This window comes from Hippichthys cyanospilos, chromosome 13, assembly GCF_059441005.1.
Source record: "Hippichthys cyanospilos isolate Australia breed blue-spotted pipefish chromosome 13, RoL_Hcya_1.0, whole genome shotgun sequence".
Classification (NCBI taxonomy): domain Eukaryota; kingdom Metazoa; phylum Chordata; class Actinopteri; order Syngnathiformes; family Syngnathidae; genus Hippichthys; species Hippichthys cyanospilos.
In genome coordinates, this window is record NC_142381.1 from 6,901,882 (window position 1) to 6,924,315 (window position 22,434).

The 22,434-nt window shown below is 40.7% G+C and overlaps 2 protein-coding genes across 2 annotated transcripts in view; both read right to left on the reverse strand.

Annotated features, from left to right (window-relative positions):
- LOC148413651 (complexin-2-like) overlaps nt 1-14,786 on the reverse strand; it is a 43,140-nt gene extending 28,354 nt beyond the window's left edge. The window contains exons 1-2 of the mRNA XM_088431760.1: nt 14,550-14,786; nt 12,273-12,380 (exon numbers count right to left, since the gene is read on the reverse strand). Of these exons, the coding sequence (XP_088287886.1) occupies nt 12,273-12,303 (31 nt within the window). The 5' untranslated portion in view covers nt 12,304-12,380; nt 14,550-14,786. The remainder of the gene's footprint in view (nt 1-12,272; nt 12,381-14,549) is intronic.
- A 2,655-nt stretch (nt 14,787-17,441) lies between these two features.
- Nucleotides 17,442-18,392, reverse strand: LOC148413652 (complement C1q tumor necrosis factor-related protein 3-like). Its single transcript, XM_088432238.1, has 3 exons — nt 18,194-18,392; nt 17,967-18,104; nt 17,442-17,766 (listed from the first exon to the last, which is right to left on the reverse strand). Exons 1-3 carry the CDS (start codon nt 18,354-18,356, stop codon nt 17,495-17,497), a joined length of 573 nt encoding a protein of 190 aa, XP_088288364.1. The 5' UTR covers nt 18,357-18,392; the 3' UTR covers nt 17,442-17,494.
- Nucleotides 18,393-22,434: the final 4,042 nt, after the last annotated feature.

The window sequence follows — 22,434 nt, forward strand, 5'->3', positions numbered from 1 at the left end:
TGTATGTGTATCCTTGGACCTTTACAGTATATGCCACTCAAGAAAACTTACAGGTCATGGCAACCACACAATGCAAGTCTGTCAAACTAAACCTCCCTGGCACATCAATGTAGTTAAATGTATGTTTGCACCCTACACTTGTAAAAATGTTCATGCAGTAACCTACCGAAGACTTCTTCCACAGCGTGTCAACTTGCTTTAACGACTAGTAAACTTAAAGGGCCCATATCATGATATTTTAAACTTTCCGCAGTATATTTTTTTATTTATTGATTTCTTCATGTTTAAAGAAGAACGTGAGTAACTGTGAAGAAAGAAACTAGGTGTGTGTGTAAATACGTGTGTGCATGTGCATGCATATAGGATGCAACCTTTATCAATATGAAAATAGGTGTTGACTGTTGATTTAGTGCGTTTGCAAGCCTCTTCAGATAGCAAAAGGACAAAAGTCTGACTGCGTCACAGGCATGGTTACAGAACAAAATTGATCTTGGATACCAAGACAACCACTGTATAGGGTTTTTGGGTAAATTATGAAAGAACCTCAAGACTAAATTACAGATAAACGTATTTTATCTTGCTCTCGTTATATCAGGTTTCAGTATTTTTTGCACTTGCTATTATCTGACAGAAAGGAATGGCATATATTCCCAGCAGGGGTTTGTTGACCCCAAAACAACCTGTTTCAATTAGAATTGTTATTTCCTGTAAATAGTCCTCTGCGCCATGATGTTCTGTTCACAGTTTTTAATCACAAGTCCAAGAAGAGGCCGAACAGCAGAGGCTTCAAACAGGATGTTGTCATAGAGAAATGTCCAGTGAGCTGAGAGTGTCATTAGCGGGTTGCAAAAATAGACTTGAAGGATAACAAAAACACATGGAAGTGAAAATCCTTGGAAATTGGGCCAGTAGATCAAGGGCATTCAAACATTTAGAGAATGTCGAATGAAATTCTCCCGTAAATGTATTTATTTCTACGAGTGTATGGAGGAGAAAGGCTTAAAATGACGCAGTGCAGTGGTACGCTGCTGCAAACCACAAGCATATATTGTGATCCAAATACCTCTCTGAAAGCAATCGGTGACTATCTTTGTCAAGGTAGAACGTTACCAATGCGGTAAACGACTGTTATCAGTCACAGCCCAGCGAGCGGGCAGAAGGCTTTTTTCCGCCAGAGCCATATTTGCCAGGCCGACACCGCCTAAGAGATAAAAAGATCACAGCGGCTCGGGTTCAGCTTGAGCGATGGCATAGATGAAAGCGCGAAAGTCCATCATCCCTCCTAAGAGCCACAAACAAGACCCCGAAGGTGAGGGAGGCGACGATCGCATCGTTTGTTTCTCGGGGACTGCGAGGGAGACACGATGCATCGTCGCGAACGGCGCGCATATCGAGGGGAGCGGCCATTTTGGCTGGCTTTCAAGAACACGCTGCTGGGCTTGGCTGCCGAGTTTGAGCCCTCGCCAGGGAAAAGACATCCAGTTCTTGTCGCTGTGCCAAATGAGGGGAAACTGGTCACGTCATCGCAGGTTATTTTAGGCAACAGTGACCATTACCAACCTAAAACTGAAAACCCTCAAGAGTTATTTGGAATTATATCTGTCCGAAATAGACTGCATCTGTAGTAAACTACAAACCTACCCTAACCCTAACCCTAATCCATAATTTGGCACAGCACACCACTCTTGAGTTTAATGTTTTCTGTAGATGGTCTTTCATCCCGAGACAATTTATGATATGTCAAAGCAAGAACGCAGCTAACTTTGAACGATATTCAGTCCAGCCCGAGAGGTCACACAGTAAACTGCGGTTTGGGCCGCAGAGCCCATCGCCCATATATGTTTTTCCAATCCGTTCATCCCGGCTGTTTAACGCCAAATCTCTCAACGCAGGCGTAGCTGCATAATGCAGGTGCAAATATTCAGCGCAAACACAATGACTCATCCCGGCAGAGCCGCCGCAGAGGTGGCGGGCGTCTGTGCTGAGATGAATGAGCGTCTGTCAATCTGTGCAGCCGTCACCACCGTCGTGCAGTGCTTGTCACCGCTGTGTTTGTCTGTAGCGAGGCCCTTGCCCAAATACTCGCTCCTTGATTGACGCTCTGGTATCAAGCACAATTATTTAGAAGAAGTGAAATCGTGACCTGCTCCTGGAGGCGTTTATGTGTTCTCTTTCTCACAAAGACTAAGCAAAAGATGAGTAATACTAGCATTTATACAAATGTATCTTTGTTGGGCAATATAGGTTGTTCCCCCAACTAATTACTCGCTGATTGACTAGGCATTTCACATATTTTGTTTGGATTTAGTGACTGCCTAATGCTTTGTTCAAGACAACACTAAGACCAATGGTTTTTTTCTATTTCCGTAGATAGGTACACACGCGCTCAGCATTAAACTGAGAATATTTTCATTTCAGTCCCAGGGCAAATCTTACTCATAGTAATTTGCAAATTTGACAGCCCGTGCTGCACCTTTCTGAGTGTTCCACTAGACCTGGGACGTTTTGTAATGCACACCTCCAGCACACCTGACAATTTGCTGACAGAAAGTAGATGAGACTTGATGGGACCTGATAAGAGTTCTGAATTGTGCAGCTGGTGTAACATAATTTTGGTGGATTTACTGTGGACATTACTGTAAAGCCAACTGCAAATTATGCTCTGTAAAATAGATGATGGTGACATTTCCCCCTATGAATTGCAGCGACAAGGCGCACAGCACCAAGATTCTTGAGCTGACCAGCTTGAACCCGCTCTAGCAGTCACTCACTCGCCTGTCCAGCCCCTGGAGGCTACCTGAGTTGATTCTGTCAGTAGTATATGCTCACCTCAAAAATGAAGCTATGGAAATGTAAGTACACACGGACTTCTATAGTGTAACTACGAAGCGCTCATTAAATCAGTTCTGCTTGTTACTTGGATTGTCTGTGGTAATGCTAGAGCTAATACATGCAAATGAGCACAGACCCTGAGAACATTTATCAGACCCAAAACCCACACGAAGGCCTCCCCCTCAAAGTATATAATAACAATACAGATAAGCTTGTCTTCATTAAAAAATAAATGATACTCACTTTTTTCCTCATAAAACAAAGGCCAGAAAGAAGAAAGAAAACCAAGCACTGATGTGATAACCAATCCCTTCAGTTGTCTTGCCAGTTTTATTGTACAACTGAATGCCTTGTGTTATAGATTATACATTTGTTATAGCACCTTCGTGTGATGCTCCATCATTTGTCTTACAGGTAAATATATGTGGTCCCTAGACAGCAACTATCGAGGTTAGTAAGTCAATGTTTTTTTTGCATGGTTTTTCATAATTGATGACTATTAAGTAGATAGCTAGTTTGAGATTAAACACCAACAGGGTAAAACAGCATGAAGCCACTTTTTAGATTAATTGTATAATATTTGCTGAAATGAAAAGCTGAAATGTAAATTCACTTCATACAAAGCTTGTCACGTTTCGCTAGCAAGTCCAAGCAAAAAAGTTGCCTGAATGATTTGTATCTTAAAAAAAACAGTTAGGTCATTCATTTCCCAAGGCACCACATTACTTGCATATGTATTCTGTCAGAAGAAAATAACTGTACTTTTCATGCCGAGCACAGCACATTAGAATCTAGTGGGACTTCTACGGTAGAGTAGCTGTAATTGTGTTTCCCAGTGCAGCTTGGGAGACGTATGTTGGGTGTTAACTTCACACCCATGTCACGGTTATCGCAGAAGACCCTTGCAAACAGCCGCTGTCCCACCTAAGCTGCACTGCGACAGCCATTAAGTGATTATTCGGGCGGAGAAAATCTACTGGGGATTCCGTAACTGTTAATTTCACGGTTGCGATGCATTCTTACAATGAGGAAGTATAATAAGAGTTCTTTTGTGTGTGTATCGAAAATCGTGGTACAAGTAATGGGGGAAAAAAAAACAAGGCTGCTCGCTGATGTGATTAAAGTGTGAATGTCGGAAGGCATCTTCGCCAGCGTTGCTGCAGTTGGAAGGACGCCAGCTGCTGTTATTGTTTTAGAATATCCTCATCAATCTTGTGCTTGCACGAGCAAAGTAACATTTTCAACTTTCAATTTGCAAAAAAAACTGCGACAAAGTGCTTTTATTTAGAGAATGTCAGCATACCAAATGGGATCATGCATCAATAACACCTAGGAGAAAAACAAAACATTCACTCACGGGGTGAGTGTCGTGTACATCTCTTTAACTCTTGATTATTTCTAGGTTTTTTTTTTATGCAACTTCATATATGATAACTGGAAGTGCTATACTGTCACTCATATTTCACAAAGTTTTTTTTTTTTTTTAAACATAGCTGACATTAATTACTGCTGAGAGGACTGGATGAAAATGACTCCTAAAGTGTGTGCAAATCTATTAAGCAACTACGAGAAATGTCTGATCGATATTGCGTTTGCGGTGTATGATTGAGAATCATAATCAGCGTTTTTATTTATCTCTGAGGACGGCCAAATTGATATCGTAGTTACTCAGGGCTCAGGTAATGACCAATCACAGCTCAGCATGACTAAAGTGAGAGAACAGGTGAGCTGAGATTGATTGTTAAATGAGTAATTGTGATGTCCTTGTTCAGTCAACTACAAGTGGCAAAATGGCCACCCCTGAGATAGATGAAAATGGGTGGATTTGGCTGTTTCCTCAAATTCCACAAGTCATTTGAACGCCACATTTAGACTTGTGTGTGCAAATATGTGTGTGCGAATATATTATTGTCAAAAAAATTATTGACTTCCCTTAGTTTAAAGCATTTCTTAGACAAGTGACATTTTGCAAAGTGCGAGTCAATTTTATCTGCTGCATAATGAGAGCGTTTTAAACTTCATCTTGGAGAGGTGTTTACGATGCGGTCATGTTTTCCGTCAGATTCTCATTCATCACCTTTCTTTTTGAAAAAGAAGAAGACGAGGCCACGGAGCAATCTCGCGGCCCCCGGGGCAAGATGAAAGATGACACGTACATTATCAATTACCGGTAATCCATCATCTTCACACCGGTAGTTCCTAAGGGCAGGTGGAGCAGAACTTGTCACTCAAGAGGAACGCAATGTTGTTTATAAGATTGTAAAATTTGCATCACAGTTCATTGTTTTTGTTTTTTTTTTTGCTTCAGCTGAAAATGGCAACCTACCATCTGTTTTTTTTGCCACTTAATTGGTGTTTTAATGCCAACGGATCTTTTAGTCATGTCAGGTTAGGTAGCGCAAATACTTAATGGCTCATAACTGTCAAGTATGGCTATTGTTTTTTTTTGCCAGTTAACATTTAGAGCTCTTGTTTGTTTGCAGGGTTTAGCAAATTCTTTATTTGCCTTTTTATTCATCTTAATTTTTAATATAAATGATAAATGTGACTGAGTGGAATAAATGTACTTCTACAGTACTTATTAACGTTAACAACTAATGATGATTTTATTGATCTGTCGATTATTCTTTTGTTTAATCACTGACTCATTTTAAAAACGTTATTTCGGAGTTGCACGTTGGAAGACTGGGTTGCACGTCTGCTTCATCGTTCAGAGGTCCCATGTTCAATTCCAGCTTGCCCCGCCCTTCTTGTGTGGCGTTTGCATGTTCGATAATGCATGGATGGATGTAAAGATCAAGCAATTGGGAAAAAAAAACACACATGAGATATTTGTTGCTGAGAGCATGTAATTCTGCACATTTAGACTATTTTAAGTTGAACATGATCGCTAAATTAATGATCAGGATAGTTGTGAATAACTTCATTTGATATTTGATGATGGATTTATGTGTCAGGGGTCAGTAAATTGATAATTTTTGCTCCCAAACATATAGGGCCAAAATCATTCCCATCTTGACGCTTCGGCTTCTATTTCGATAAGAGCAAGTTGCATAGAAAAATGCTGCAACAATGAGCAGTTGAATATGTGCATTCAAAAGTTTAAAGAAGTTCAAATCAAGGTTCACCAGGAAAGGTAAGAGTACATTTGAGCTTCCTCCTGAAATTTCACCCAAAAGCCCAGCATCCCTTTTCATTTTTTGAAGACACACTCTCCATTTAATGCCCCAACCAGCTCCTGAGTATTGCGGATAATTGGAAAGTTTACCCACGTGTGAGGAAGCAGCAAGGAACCGGGGATACGCTCCCAGCTGAGCGTCTGATGATGTAACAGTAATTAAAGTGCAATTAATTTATTGGTAGGCTTCTGCTTTTAAATTTCCACCTCACAGCCAAACATTAAAAGGATAGAACCTTGCTTTTTTGTCGACCGCGGTGGTGTGGGCGTGGGAAGGCGATTTCAATACCGTGTATCAATTCATCGGGATTAGACAGCCTCCGTTCGTCCGAAGTGAATTAAAACAGAGCTCCCCCATGTTGGCGCCCGCAAACGGGATTCTTGCGAGCCGGTAGAAGTGTGAAAAATCTCATTTGAATGTCGGCCTGGCTGGGCTTGGCCACCCATGCGCAAAAGTCTCTCTCGATGAAAGGCGGCGGGAAGCGTGTGTTATTTAAAGCCTGTGTCGTGTTATCTCAGGAAGGTATAGGCGCCTTCTTGGGGCGCCGCTTGGCCGAGACGGTGGAAAATTGCTTGGGAGAGTGTGAGCACGTGCTGAAGGGGATTAATAACACACGGGGTGCCTCATTCCCCACCTTGTGTGCAAATATCCTCTGAATGAAATATCACAAGAAGTCAGAGCGTTTGTCTGTGCAGAGATGACTTCATGCTCTTATGAAACAGGGCCAGAAGGAGCAAAAGGAAAGATTCGCCGCATAGTCAAGTCACAGTTTGTTCTCCTGTTGTAGTATGTATTTTTTCAACGGCGTTCACACACTCATCTTTTTAGGTCAGTTTTTTTAGGTCAAAGTTAGCAATTTGGTGTTAGTTAGAAATTAACATAATTGACGACTATGAGGTAGATAGCTAGTAAGCTAGCTTGTGCAACTGCTGACTAGCAACTGATGACTAGCAGCTGTCCTTTGCTTGTCACATACTCAAAAAATGAATCGCTTGCAAGTGTTCGTGTGTATGTGTGTGTGTTTCACACTGCCTTAGCAGTTGCTTTCATGTAATAATTGAAAAATGAAATGTTTTATTAGCACTCTCATTCACCATGAACATCAAGAGAGTCATAAGAGAGTGCTTAAGGTGTGTTTTATAGTTTTTGACATCGTACTGTATTACTATTATTACGCTGGTTGAAATTGAGGGAACAGCTCACAGCTGCACACTCGCTTGTTGACTGCACAATTCTTTTCTCTATCTAAATCTATATAAACGTGTGCAGAAACTCAAACAGCATGTGTCAATGTTTGCTTGTTTGAGTAAGCTGTTGTGGCTGTGGTCCGCATCACCCAGCATGCCGCTGCTCTTGATTACCGCGCTGTGTGTTGCTCTATATAGGTCCTTTTTCCAACAGTTTGCCAGCCTTCAAATATATATATATATATATATATATATATATATATATATATATATATATATATATATATATATATATATATATATATATATACACACACACACACACACACACAATGATGGTTTGTTAACAACAAAAATCGTATCTTGAAAAACTCCTAAATGCAGTCATTTCTGTTCCAAGGCACCAATCATTAACACTATGTGTTGTATTAATTGCTTTTTAGACGGACTATAACTTAGGAAATCTAACACATGGGTGGAAGGGATTTTTATTATAAACATTACTTATACAAGTTAATGAAGGTAACACCTTTAATTCTGGAAGAAATGATTTCACTTGTCGTTGTTTACAATGGAATCTTTTTGTTTTTAATTATTAGGATTGAGTATGGATTGTGTTCACTGTAGTGTGCTGTCGATGATGTGTTTTTTTTTTTTACACATCTTTCCTTTTTCCTTACATGCACAAGCAGGCACACTCTTGCACCATTTTCCCTGGTGCCTCTCTGATTGAGGGTTTCTCGCTTTGCCCTTCAGATCTACAGTAATGGCGGCTGAGGGAGGAAGGGAGGCATGAAGTTAGGGGGAGTTGGGAGGGATGGTGCCGGGTGGGGAGAACGGTCCAGAGAAGTACGGGAGGGGGGTAACACCAGCGGGAAGGATGGATGGCACGTGATGAGTTGGCGGAGAAGGCCGGAATGAGCGACAGAGGAAGTCAGAGGAGACAAAACATCCTCCGTTAACAGCTTATAAAGAACCAATTTGTTTCGTTTCATCTTCCGCCCCTTCCTCCCAGGCCCGAAGAGGGAGAAGGAGCTCAGATTGCAGAGGTTACCGATGTTGGCGGCTTTTTACGAGTAGTTTTGATGTGACAGGTGATAAATCTTCACCAGCGACGACGCCACGGGAACCATGAACACTCTCACAGACACACACACCAGGATACACGGTCCAAACCATACGCAAACATCATTCTTCCTGACTTGCAGATTGAATCTATTTGTCATTTGTCCACTTTTCTCAAAATGAGCTATTTGGCCAAAGGCTTTACAAGTGTGAGTCTGAGGAGGTCCACCACGTAAGCACATTAGATCGAATACAGTTCCAATCTACATTCATGTTTTATGCATGCAGTAGAGACAGTGTGTTTACAACAGTGATGGGTGTTTACTGCCGTTCTTGCTTCATTAATACCAGGCTTTAAGATCAGGATTCTGGAGCTGATCATCGATCAGCAAGTTAGATCAACGGCAACCAATCACAAGATTGACCAGTCTATCCAACCTATTTAAACAATTTGTATATTTAGTCTTTGTTTGGTCAGTCGACAGTTTGTGTTCATACATGACCAAAAATTTGAGTGTAATTGGCGCCTGTTGAAAGCTACTGTGAAAAATAAATACTGGTGTCAGACCCTGATAATTTCAGTCTTTGTTAAGGCTTTGTTGTTGTTTTTTAATCGCGTTATCCTCATTTTTAATCTCTAATTTTATGCTTTTTGTATGTTGATTAGATCAGTTTTTAGAAATTGACTGTTTTTATAGCTTATACAAGAAAAAAAAAAGGTCTGTTACATACACCCGGAAGTAGACATTTATTGGCTGTCATTGTTTTTGGCATAACCTGATAGGCTAAAACAAAAAAGACCCAGTTGCAGCTTTGGCTAGGTACATTATACACTGCAAGTGACCCAATTCAGATTTTTTGCCCCTATCTAGACCTGTATCTGAGCTTTTGATGCTAGTGTACATTATATGCATACCACAGAAGCAACTTCATAAATGCAAAACAACCAGCAGTGATTGAAGCCATAGCTAACGATTGCAACAAAGAAGTTTTTTGCCAAACTAAACCCAAATCTGAGCATACTTAAAACTTTGTCAAATAGGATGGACAATGTTTTAATTTCATGTTAAATTCTTTTTTTTTTTTTTGCAATTGACAAAGAAAATCCGGTGTAATCTGTGGGTGATAATCAATCGAGTGGATGCTGTAAGTACACTGCCGTTGTAGAGAAAAATTGTAAAACTGCTTAGTGGCCTCCGAGCTAATTCTAAAGGGAGACAAACTGGCAACCGAACCATTATCCGGTTTGTGGAAGGCATTTTGTCACGGTATGTATTATGTATTATTCCATATACATTACTGCATTTAAGAGACGATTCAGGCCTTCACCTAGACGTCTAATAAATCCGTGAGAGAGTTTACAACGGAGATGATTTGACATTCCATTCCAGCACCGAGAGTCGCAGCACTGCAGTCGTCACCAACAAGATTGAGCGGCTGTTGCTTCACGTGCATGCCCGGACTCCTGATGCTCTGCCCAACCCCCCCTTCGCGGCACTTCTAGGACCCGCGCAGCAACACAGAAGCAGGAGACAAACTTGGCGGTAATGCGAGTGCCGGGCTCGGGTGCGAGCAGATGGAGTGTGACCGTGCGCCGGTAGCTCATATGAAGAGGCCGACATAATTGCCTGCAGCTAATCCGCCACACACTCCATCGCGGATAGTTAGACACAAAGGGGGCCAACTTCTTGTTACAGAGTTCATTTGCTCTTTAACTTTAGACACACATATGAAAATAGTGACGTTACACTCTGTACATGACTAATCACACTGTCATCAATCTAAATCTAAATGCTGGTAACAAAAGTGACTACATACTCTTTGTGAAAATTTTGTCTCTTCTGTGTAATATGACTTGTTTTTGTTACAAAGTGTAAAATGGGAAAAAGGAATAAGTGTGTTAAGTTTGATGTAGTTGCGCCAACATGGCCTCATACTAGTCACATGAAGTTGAAAATGGCATATGGAAAGGAAGGATCTGAAAAATTAATTTTGGCCAAACATGATGACGGTCAATGCGAGCAACGAATAACCGGTGCCTTATTTTCCCCCAGTATTTTTGGAGGGAGGGAAGAATGTGTCTGGGCTTTCAGAAGTGTCATGTTAATTTTTCACTTCACATTTTTTCAACGCATTTCGATGGATGTCAGTTATAAACGTGGTTTTCCAATTTGTGAGCCAGTACGTATTTCATTCATATTTTAAATGCCATTTTTTGTAAATGTATGTATCTGGTTAGGAAGTTTGTGTTCCTATGCCCCCCCACCCCACCCCAATGCCACACATTTCTCTCTGAGTAGCTCTTCATTCACTGTGTGATGATGGCTAATATTCACCTTTTCCCTAAAGGCTTACCTATAATTGTGTACTACTTCAAGTGAATACACTGTTAGTCAAGTCTAAGGATGCTCACGCTCAAACACTCTCCAGGGTGCACAAAGGGCTTCGCCATTTACATGTTCACACATGAAATCCATCCATGATATTCATACATGATCGCCAGTTGTCCGCCGTATGATAATGAGTCGTCCGGGGGAGCGATTGCATCACGTGTTCTCAAATGAGAAGATGGCAGATTAGAAGGCATCTTTATGAGGAGCAGCCTGTTTCATTTTCTCTGCGTTATTATTCATGGAATTTATAAATTGCTAGCTTGATGGGTTTCCCACTCACAAAAATAACCACGTTTTACAGGCGATATTTTCTCTTAATTCATCCCCCAAAGCCTGTTTCATTTAGCAATGCTGAATTTGGAATATGTGTCTAATTTATCATAAATACACACACTAAATTCTTTAGAAGCCAAACACAAAAACTTGTAAAGATTCTGCCATTTAGGTTCGATGGTGCCATTTTGCACCTCTGAGATGTTTTTCCAATAAAAACACATTTTAGAAATTTTGGTAACTTAGAAGTTACAGTGACAAAAACTACAGCGATGAGACTTGGGCAAAATACTAAAGAAATTAATAAAAGTAAATGAACATCTCAAAATACACTTGAATACAACCAAAAATATCTGGAAAAAGGGCCTGAAAAAGGACATGAAGTTTGCCATTTTGATTGGACCATGCTAATTTACTCACATATTATTCATATACTGCAGTCATACAAAGATAAACTGATCTGACAGATTTTCTTTACTACACTCTAAAAACACGTGGGTGAAACATAATCCAACTATGGGTCAAAAAAGGACTGACCCAATGTTTAAGTCAATTCAACTCAACTTTCTTGTTTTTTATTTCCACAAAACAACCCAGCTTTTGAGGTTGTCTTGGTAAAGAAGACACATAATTGGGATTGTTTTAAGTAAAACAACCCAGAAAGTTGGATGAAATGAACCCAAATATTGGGTCGATCCTTTTTTGACCCGTGACTGGGTTATTATTAAACAAATTATTTTTATAGAGAGCAAATTTGACCGTGTACGCCAAACAGATAGACAACAGAAAATTATTGAACGTTTGCATAATTTCTGTGGCTGGAGCATGGAAGCTAAAAAGGATGGTTTACTACAAAAAACAAAACTCCAAACTCAGCTAGTTTTTGCATGTCTCTCATGTGTAGACACTTAAAAAATTCTCAAATGGTCGTTTTGCTTTGAAGATGGACTTTTCTTGGTGTGCTTAAAAGAAGAACTTGTTTGAGAATTTTTGACAAGTTCCTAGCAAATTTGAAGCACTAGACGCAAGATTATAAGACATCTTTCATGATTTCTTGAGTGCATACTGTTAAACAGCAAAGTCTAAACGAATGATAGCGTTCCTACTGGCAGACATATAAAGAAGCAATAAATCCACTGCTGATGCCATGATTTGTTTCCAAACTCTTTCTACCTGCATCTAGCCCTCACATCGAGTGTTCCGCACGTGGGCGATGTCAATGCATATAAGTGAGCGGCAACATCCCGAAAGGCACGAATGTTTGACAGGAAAATCCTTTTCGCAAACATTTGCTGACTCATGCTGCATGTGTGCTACTATAGAAAAAAAACGCCAAATCTTACCTCCCAATGCTTGTTTCATAACGAAATTCATGCTGATGGCTTTTTATTCCCCGCCTGGTTGGAGCAATGTCACATTCAAAGGTTGCAGACGAGTAGAAGTCACGAGATCTAAAAACAAACAGATGAATGAAATGAATGGATTGTTTTGTGATTCATCACAATGGCGCAGCACAATTGAACTCCATCGAGGCCAACGGTTCACACACAGCAACGCACTACCGCGCAAGCCGAACACGCACCAGCACACAACGTGTGCCAAATCTGCAGTCACCGTGCTCGCACGATGACATCAGACCGGCACACCGACTCACACACAACCTGCATACACCATCGCACAATCTGCCCACAGAAACTAGGACACACAACTTTTTTGTTGCACGCACACAAAATATACACACCTTCAGCCTGGACACAATTTACACGTAACAACAGTTCAGTTTACACTCAATGAACAACCAACAAATAACAAACATACACCAGCACACAAGTACTACAAAATATCTATACAACCAGCTTACAAATTTGACATACTCACTCAAAATGAGCACACAATATTTTAATTTTTCCGAATCTAAATACACAACAGAACCTGCCCTCAAACAATTTGCAAACAAATAATATAAAATCTTCACACAGTCTCCTCACCTACATTTACACAAAACCTTTACACAATTCAAAAGAACAAAATTCACACATAACTTCCACAAACAACTAGTATGCATTTTCACACATCACCAACACACAATCAGTATACTTCAGGTATACAACTAATAAAAATCATGATATCCGTGCACAACTTTCACACATTTGAGACGTTTAACACACATGAGCATACAATTGGTGCACTTTTACCTCACATCCACGGCACATTATATCCTCATATAGACACACAACACCCCGGCAATTTTGTATAATAAGTCACACAAATAAGTCACACAATTCAAAAACAAATCATAGAGCATTCACACCATTCCAGAAATAACACCCAAGCTTCACACAACTGACCAACAAAAGGTTATAACACACACGCTGCTTACTAATGTAACATATTTTCCCAATGAATAACACAACATTCACACAATTTAATTCAATACGAAACCCAGTCTTTACGTAACTTACTAAGAAATATCTCACAACGCACAAACATAATTCAACAAAACTCACACAGCAGTTGCACACACAATACAATCATTACACACTTTACATTCGCATTACACGTCTCACATTTTACACAACTCATAAAAAGATAACAAATAACCTTGACACAACGTCCTAACAAATAGCTCACAATCTACAAGCAATTTACTGACAAAATAAAACAAACTCATCACGTGATATACTGACAGGTATCACTTAACCTTCACAAGATTAACAAAAGAAGTCAGACAACCGTTACACACACTTATGCAGCTTACTGACTAAATGCATTAAACATTAACATAAAAATAACACAACAAATAACACTTGCCACGCACAATTCAAAACAACAAAAATCACACAATTTCACTCAACACATAATGAGTTTACGTCCTCCATGACACTAGCACAAAATCAGTACACCACCAGCACGCAGTTTACGCTCAAAAGACATCTACACACACCAACACAGTCAGTACACTATTGCCACACACCTCCGCAATGTCCAAACAAATTTTACACACCTAGTGTATAATGTAGAAAAAATTTACACACGGTCTTCCCCAAATTTACTAATAACGATCAAAAACACATCATCACGCAACTACTAAACACAAGCAGATCAGTAGTGCGTGCACAAGAGCCACAAACACACAAGCAGCACCCTCCTAACAGCTAACTTGCAATTACAGTATTAACAAATAACACTCTATCATTACACAATTTACACACAATCAAAGGCAGTGCGCTTGGTGCGTGTTTTCCCCTTACTGGCGGTTTGTGACCTCTGCCTGTGTGTGAGCGCGTGTGGGTGCGCAGGTCACCCACCAACAGACTTAAAAGGGGGCAAAAGTGTACAGAGTGAGTCTGTGTGCGCGTGCGCGTGCCGAGCTCATGCGGTCAAAGTTTCCATCACGTTCGTAAAAGCGGTTCGTGCACGCCACTCCCCCTCCTACCCTGGGTTGGGCGCGTGTCCGTAGCAACGTGCACGCGGAAAAACACCGCCGCCTGCGTGCGTGCGTGCATGCGTTCCCTTCCTCTGTCTCGAAGGCGCTTTCAGCACCGCCGCGAGTGGACAGCTCCCACTCGCACGTCGCCCACGCAACATCAGCGTCGCCGTCGGACGACGTTTGTATTTACCTGCTATCCGCTCGGAGGAAAAGGAAGAAGTTGTCCTAGCAGCTGCTCGCTCGCATCGTCTGCACGAGAAGAAGAAGAAGGCAGAGGAAGAGTAGGAAGATGAGGAGGAGGACGTCCTTGCTGCTGCCTGCACGAGTGGAGAGCGAGGAGGGGGAGGAAGCGAGGAGGAGGAGGAGGAGGTGGTGTATAGCGGAGGATGAGGCTCACACCGTGACAGGATGGGGAGAGTGAAGCAGAGGAGGGGAAACGTCCCGCTAACGACCCCGCTTCTCTTTCACCGCCCCCCACCCCCACAACCCAACCTCTGTCCACGCCCCCTCCCAACATGGCCGGACAGAGCCATCAAATCGAACGTTGAAGGTTTTGATCAAATGCACACGATAGCGTTTCATTGATGTGCATGTTAGTTAGTTAGTTAGTTAGTTAGTTAGTTAGTGCTTGTACATACTAGTTAGTTTATCAATCATTGCCTTTACTAATTAGACATTTTTCGAATGATTTATTTTTTGATTTGTTTTTTAAATATTCTATAATGTGCTAGTTTTTGTGATTCAGTTACAGTTTGTTTGTTTTTTGTGATTCACTTGTAATTGGTTGGTTTTTAATTTAGTTGGCTGTTTGGTTAGATAGTAGGTTGGTCGTCGGTTGGTAGTTAGTTGTTTGGTTGTAAGTAGACGGTGCTGTGGTTTGCACGTCTGCCTTAAAGGTCAAGGACCCGAGTTCAAATCCATCTCGCTCCAGCCTTCCTGTGGGGAGTTTGCGTGTTGGATTGACGGTTATTTGGCTATGTACTGTAGGTAGTTAGTTTGAGAGCTCTATGTTTTGTTAGTTTTTCTAATGAATGAGTTGAATATTATGTTATTGGGTTAAATCATGTAATATTCTAGATTAATTTTTTTAGCTATTTATTTCATTATTCCTTATTTAGCTTGATGGTTTATGTTTAATTGGTTAGTCGGGTTGGTAGCCAGTTGGTTATTGGGTGAATTTGCTACTTGGTTGGTCAATATATCAGTTGAAAATGTAGATACTTTATAAATGTTTTATTTGCTTGGTTTTTATATGCTGATTTTGTTTCCTAATTAATTAGTGGTCTTTGAATTTGTTATTTGGTTGGTTTTTTTTCTTGGCCTAAATGAATGTTTTTTTTGTTTTGTTTTTTAGTTTAATCAGCTAAAATAAAAGCTTGAATTTGATTCTTTTGTAGTTGTTTTTTAGTTTAATCTGCTGGACACATACATTGGAAACATTTACCAACTATCTTAAGTGTTTGTTTGAACAAAGTCATATGATCCAGAGCAGCTTCAAGTGTGTTTTCCAGCAGCAACAAAATCGAGTGAAAATCCCCTAAATAACAGCATGGCAGCTTCATGCAGGAAGCTCCAATTACTTTATTATGTGGTATACACTGAAACGAGCATGCCACCATCGCGTAAGCAAAGACGCTGTTTGCATCCTGTAATTGCACAGTTTCATGTTATTCTGCAATATGTTAGCTTGAGCCGCGCTGACTCTTGTTTGATCCCTCCTCTGCCGTTGTCCTCCACTGATGAGGGGGCGGCAGTCAATACTAATTCACATTAAGTGATTTTCAAAGGGCTTGCAGGCACGCCAGGCGCATGGTGGCATGCCTGATGATCAATCGTATTGATAAAAAGCTTTCCACGGCGGCAGCTTTGCCCTTTGCCGTCGACTGAAAATGACATCACACTAGCTCGAAACTCCAGATTGGTTGTTACCCGAGCTCCCAGCGACTGTGATGTCATTTTCAGGGACGGTCATTGACAAAACGTCTCTCCCCTGAGATGAGGGAAAAATGGTGAATTTTGCTGCTGAACTCATCTTCCACAAATACAACATTAATCCGAATCTCATGCTCACATAAATGGTGGTGCATGGTGCATATTATTGGAAAGAAAACTTTTGCATTGATTTCTTCTTTGTTAGTGGTTATCAACATGCCAAACTGGAGCTTGGGAGTTCACAAAATCATCCGGTATTTAGAGAGGTTAACAAATGGACTCATCAAATCATTCAATAGGCCTCAAAGATAATAAGACCAGCACATTTACTGTCAATGCATTTTTTAAATAGAACCTACACGTGTGTGACACACACACACACACACACACACACACACACACACACACACGCAAGCATGCACACACGCCCGCGCGCACACACACAAACACACACACACACAGAGTTGTGAGCTTGTTGGCCATGCTGCAGGTTAAACAATTTGTCCTCAGGGGAAATTTGAGGGCTGAGCAGACATGAACAAAACCATAGGGGACCAGCATCACATTGATGGCTTCACTGACACAGAACAACACACATGCACAAGCAAAAACACACACACAAACGCAAAGAGACACACACACTCACACAGCCCAAATGAATCCAAAGGGATCAATGACCTTAAGTCAATATTCAGTGAAGAGAAGGCTAGCAAGTAACTAGTGATCAGTTGACTTGTTTTTTAATTGACACACATTCAGCCATCAGTGCTCTAAGTAGTGCTTTGGTGCACCAAAGCGGTCTGCCCAAAGGCCTCGTTTGTGTCGACTGGCAGCAGCCCTTTCAAGCTTTCAGCTAAGAGGTCAGTACCTATTATGCTCTATTATGAAAAGTAAACGTTTTGGAGCTTTTAACCATATTCTAACTTTGATTTCTCACCATGAACACTGGCAAAGTGTTATTTTCCTTCATTGATGCATTTGTAAGCATTCGTTGCATATCACGCACTCTCACACCAGTCCTGCAGAAGCAGGATAAATATGACTTGAAGAACTCTTACGACGACAGAATTTCTTTCTTAAAAGTTACTCACACATTCAGCTTAAATTCTCTCACTCGCTTTCATACACACAAACAACTACTACAAATAGATTTTAGCGTACGTTTTTTTTTAATTGGTGTTTTCCTGTGAGACATTGTGGTGTTCATATTTTTTTGATAAGGAAGCCACTAAAGGTGCTGAGTCGACTCTGATCAAAGATGCTCTTGTTGGCCCACAGGGTGACCCATAGCTTGTCTCCCTCTTCCAGTACTAACGGCATCCCGTTGGTGGCGCTGCTGAACGTGCCCTTGGTGTCATAGATGGCGAACATGTTGATGCCGTTCTTTATCACAGCCGCGTTTAATTGGCCCGAATTGCCCACGTTGCCGTTGAAGAGGATGTAGTAGAGACCCTTAACGGGAGCCGTGAAGATGCCTATGGAGGGGAAGTGCGAAGTTTTAGCACTAGGAGTGGAAATATCAATAAAAGGCTGCGGGCCAATACAGTTCAGCCACGGGCTGCCTTTGGCCCCCATGCCGGACGTTGCGCTTGTCTCGTCTCGAACGTAATCCGCAAAGACAAACGCAGGTTTCCCGGAGCAAGATGAAATTTGGTTCGATTCAAAACATCCTCACCTGTGTTGGAGTCGTAGCCATTCCCCACGTTGGTGATCACATTTTTGAACAACAGGGTGGTGTCAGTGTTGAATGGACCCAGGTGGGTCCACTCCGTTGATGTAACCAGCGCCGCCGCAAAGGCCACCGGTGGTTTTGCTGCACACACATCACAACGAAGAGCTTCACGGTCTCTGGGACGGTTTTCGCCTCATCAACTGACCTGATGTGTCATTTCGTCAACTGACCTGCTTCAGCTGCGTCCCTCTCCAGTTTGTCCACATGTGCCACCAAGTGGCGCAGGAGAACATCTTTGTCCTGCTCTGAACCGTGTTCATCAATGAAAAACGGTTGAGCCCGAAGACCGCTTACAGTGCACAAAATTAGCAACGTTGCCGCAGTGAACGCCATGGCTAAAATGACCACCGAGCAAGTTTTTTGCCCTCAGATCAACCATTTTTTCCTGAACTTTGCCCTCACTGTCCCTGCAAAGTTTGTTCAACTTGAAAAGCAGACTTTGTTCACAAACATTTAAACACATGTGCAAACTCCACCAAAACACACCTAACACATAGAGACACATGGATGGATGGATGGATGGATGGATGGATGGATGGATGGATGGATGGATGGATGGATGGATGGATGGATGGCGTTAAAAACGCCACCGTCATGAAATCCATAATACGTCTTGGGGCAATCATTCTAATATTTTCAAAGGTTGATGTGAGTAAGGGGAGATGCCATCATAATTTTGATGAGAATTAATCACAGGCAATGCTTATTTTACTATATTACGTGTTTGCATATCACATGCTGGCATGCGAGGAGCAACATATTACATTAATGCTTGCGACAAACGAGCCATTTGGAACCCTTTTAATTAAAGAACCCCAAGGAAGCATAAACCCTTTGGATATCTAAAATGAAGATCACTTTCTATTATGCTGCAGGCACCTGTTGAGCAGCTTTCCAGATATTGTATCTAGCCATTGAATTTGCCACAAGAAAGGCAAATAATCTTAGTAAAATTAAGTTTAGAATGACATAACGCAATCAGAAGCGAACGTTCGATATTAATTCCATGAGATCTGGCTACGTGCTATATCTTCAAGGAGCATCTTCACAAATATCTTCAAGTGCCACATCCAATACGGCTGTGACGTGGACGTAGTCAAGATGCCGTCTATTTATATGTACCATGAGTGTCAACATACACCCCTTAAGTCTGGGCTCAGGCAATGGGTCTGTCTGTATGCGAACATGCTAATGTGGCTAAGATTAGCAGAAACTCCCTTTACGTCACCTCTGATATGTGCACTGCGTATTAGGAGACAGGATTGAGACAGGATCTAATTTTCCATTTGGTTTCTAGTAAAGAGAACAAAAAGAAATCATAAAAATAACAAGCCAGTTATGTGACAGATCTGTTGCTGGTATTCCAGGAGTAATCGAGATTTTGGGTTGAGATAGTGTGTCGTCAACAACTGCGTTAGCGCCCTGCCGGGGGAGATGAGGCAAATCCATTCCATTCATTCATTCATTGTGACGGAGGCGTAATTGAGTCCGCCTGCTGGTGGATAGAAGACGCCTGACGCCCGCAGACGTGGCTGTGCTACTTCATTACAACCACGTCTTGGGGAACATGAACATTTGCATGATAATAAGCAGATTTTGTAGATGACCTCTGGACGCCTTACTATTTACAGCGTGAAGTAAAAATACCTTAATAATTGTGTTCGACTTTTGCTAGTATTGTAAATATCCAGTTTATTTTAGATATAGTGTTTACAGCAGCTAACATGATTTAAACCAGCTATTTTGAAATGGAAAGCTACTTCTTTGATGCAGAGTAATAATACGAAGGGCGAGCAGCTACCGGTTTGATACACACTTCGGAAACGACGAATTGGCTCAAAGTATTGTCATAATGTTATTGTTGTGGGTTAATTCATATTAAATTCTTTTATATGAAGACACGGATCACGTTAATGATTTCTTACAATATTTAAGAGAGAACTATAGTTTTATGTAAACTAATTGCAATATGTAATGTACATGTAATGACTATATTTTTTTTTGGTAAAATTCTTAGAAAGGGGTTAATTCTGACAATGTTTTATCACTTGTAAGCTAGTTGAAAAACAGGCCTGCGTGTTACACATGAGAGGTAACTGGAGCTAAAATGGTTGCCACCTCATCATCATCACTGACCATCACCCTGGGAGCAAAATTTACTTCCTTATTGCACTTCTTGTCAAATGTGAAGTTCTGGTGAGTTCTCCGCTCCTGCCCTTGTTTTTGCCCTCCTCCTCCACCTTGTCCTCCTTCTGCAAGGACAAAAGCTGTCAGCTGTACAGGGGACATCTATTGTAGAAGCTGCTCATTAAAAACCAGAATAAGAAGGTTTCCTTTCTTGAAGCAACTCAGAGAAAGAAGACAAAGCTTCAAACTGCTAATGAAGCTGACGGCACAGACACCTCTTCTTCTACTTTTATATAGACTAACTTAAAATAATTACAGCACAGTATACTTTTATTTGTATGTATCATTCACGCAGCTAAAACACTTGTGGAAGCATTTGCTATCATACAGTAACTTATAGTCAGATTTTTCATCAAAAACAAAACTATGGTAATTGATTTTTGTGAACATGAAAAACAATTTAGAAACATAAATTAACCTTATGTAGGTGTTTTTGTAAACATGTAAGTAACATCTAGCAAACATCCAAAAACAGGGATGTGCAAACATTTTCCTCTGAGGGCTGCATATTAAGAAATAGAAAGATGCACGGGCTACTTAAAAAAAAAAAAAAATCAAGCAAGCGAGCAAGCAAAACATATTACCAAAAAAATGTAACTCATTAGCCAAGGCTTTCTGTCAAAGGTGCTGAGGTGATGATATTTTCTTTCATACTTCTAATGCTGCCAACCATCAAACATTTTTCTCATTTTTTAAAATAGCACTGCAGACCATGTCAAAGTATATTTTTTAGTTTAAGCAGCATGCCACTAAAATGTGAATGGTCGGTCGCAATTTACTGATCTAAGACATTTAAAGATTTAAGAATAAAATAGCTCAAGCAGCGTAGGTTTATAACCAACATCAAAGTCTTTTAATGACCAATAGTTATCTCCATTAACCAAACATTTTCATTGGGCAAAACACAGGACAAGACTAGAGTGCAAGTTCTTCCAAACATCAAGAACGATTTAGAGGCTTAGAATACTTTTTTTGTAGTACACATCAATAACAATTGAGAATATTCAATAAAACTCGCCTATTTGTTTTGAAAACCTCAGGTTGTGTAAGGAAAAAATAAATCTTCAAACAGCCCAATAAAAAAAATATAAAACAACAAAGACAAACCTGTCTTTAAATATGCCTTCATTGTGTATTCGTTTCATTTGTTCTCTGTATTCAATTACCTTATATGGATTTTAAATTGTGAATACAATAAAATAAATTATTATTTTGTATGGCCGTTTTGAAAATTTGGTTTAAAAATCAAATCTTGCTTCGGAACACAAAGGTTTTATAATAACAATAATGCTCTGTTTTGAACCCCCCTCCCGTTCCCCCAAAAAGCCACACAGGCTGCGTTCAAGTGTTCTATTAATACAAAATGAGGGCCCGCCGCTGTGTTCCAGATTGATCGTTTTAATTAAACTGGCACAGGGACAAACGGGCCCGCATGAATCACTCATGAGCCGACTTGTTATTTAGCACCAAGGGGGATTTTTAAAACCAAAAATGAAAAAAAAACCACATTATTTTATAACCTCTCGTGTGCCAATGGCGCCACTTACAATGAACTAGCAATAAGAATCTTTTGTGAACGTACACGAAAGGTTTGACCAATCCCTGACCTTTTGGAGGGGCTATTTAAATTGTAGCCTCTCAAATTTGTAAAAAAAATATAAACATATATATGTATATATCCATTCTCTGTAAGAGCTTACTTTGGTTAGGGTTGTAGCAACGGAAGAAAACTGCCAACTCCACATAGGAAATCCAAATTCGAACCCATGACCTCTGAAATGTGATGCAGGTTTGTCAGCCACGATGACTCCATATCGCTCTTTGGCACAGGAGCACTTAGGGGAAAGAACATGCAGGAGGATGTCGATGGCAAACCTAGCACGGTTTGTGCATCACGATGAAGAGTAGCAAGAGGATTGCGTTGTGCAGGGAAAATAAAAAATCATCCGTGTTTTTTTCCAACAGTGCTGATGGGGCCAAATATTACTGCAAGGCAAAAGCAGCAATCTATTGCAAAAAGTGAGCGCGCGGGTTGGAAATGACAGCCCGTGATTGCGGCACTGTTTGCGTGTAGCTGCCTCGTCGCTTGACAACAAATCATTCTGAGGATCACGACAGTGGCAGCAATAAATCTCTGCAATAAAAAAGCTCTTCTTGAATTTAAAGCCTGGCCTCCAACCTTTTCCTGGAAATCAATAAAAATGCAACCCAAGGTGGGGCTTAC

Excerpts from the sequence above, each read along its gene's own strand:
- LOC148413652 (XM_088432238.1), bottom strand. The coding sequence starts at position 18,356 with ATGGCGTTCACTGCGGCAACGTTGCTAATTTTGTGCACTGTAAGCGGT. Across the intron at positions 18,105-18,193 it reads GAGGGACGCAGCTGAAGCAG|CAAAACCACCGGTGGCCTTT; the intron begins GTCAGTTGACGA and ends ATGTGTGTGCAG. Across the intron at positions 17,767-17,966 it reads TGGCTACGACTCCAACACAG|GCATCTTCACGGCTCCCGTT; the intron begins GTGAGGATGTTT and ends TCCCCTCCATAG.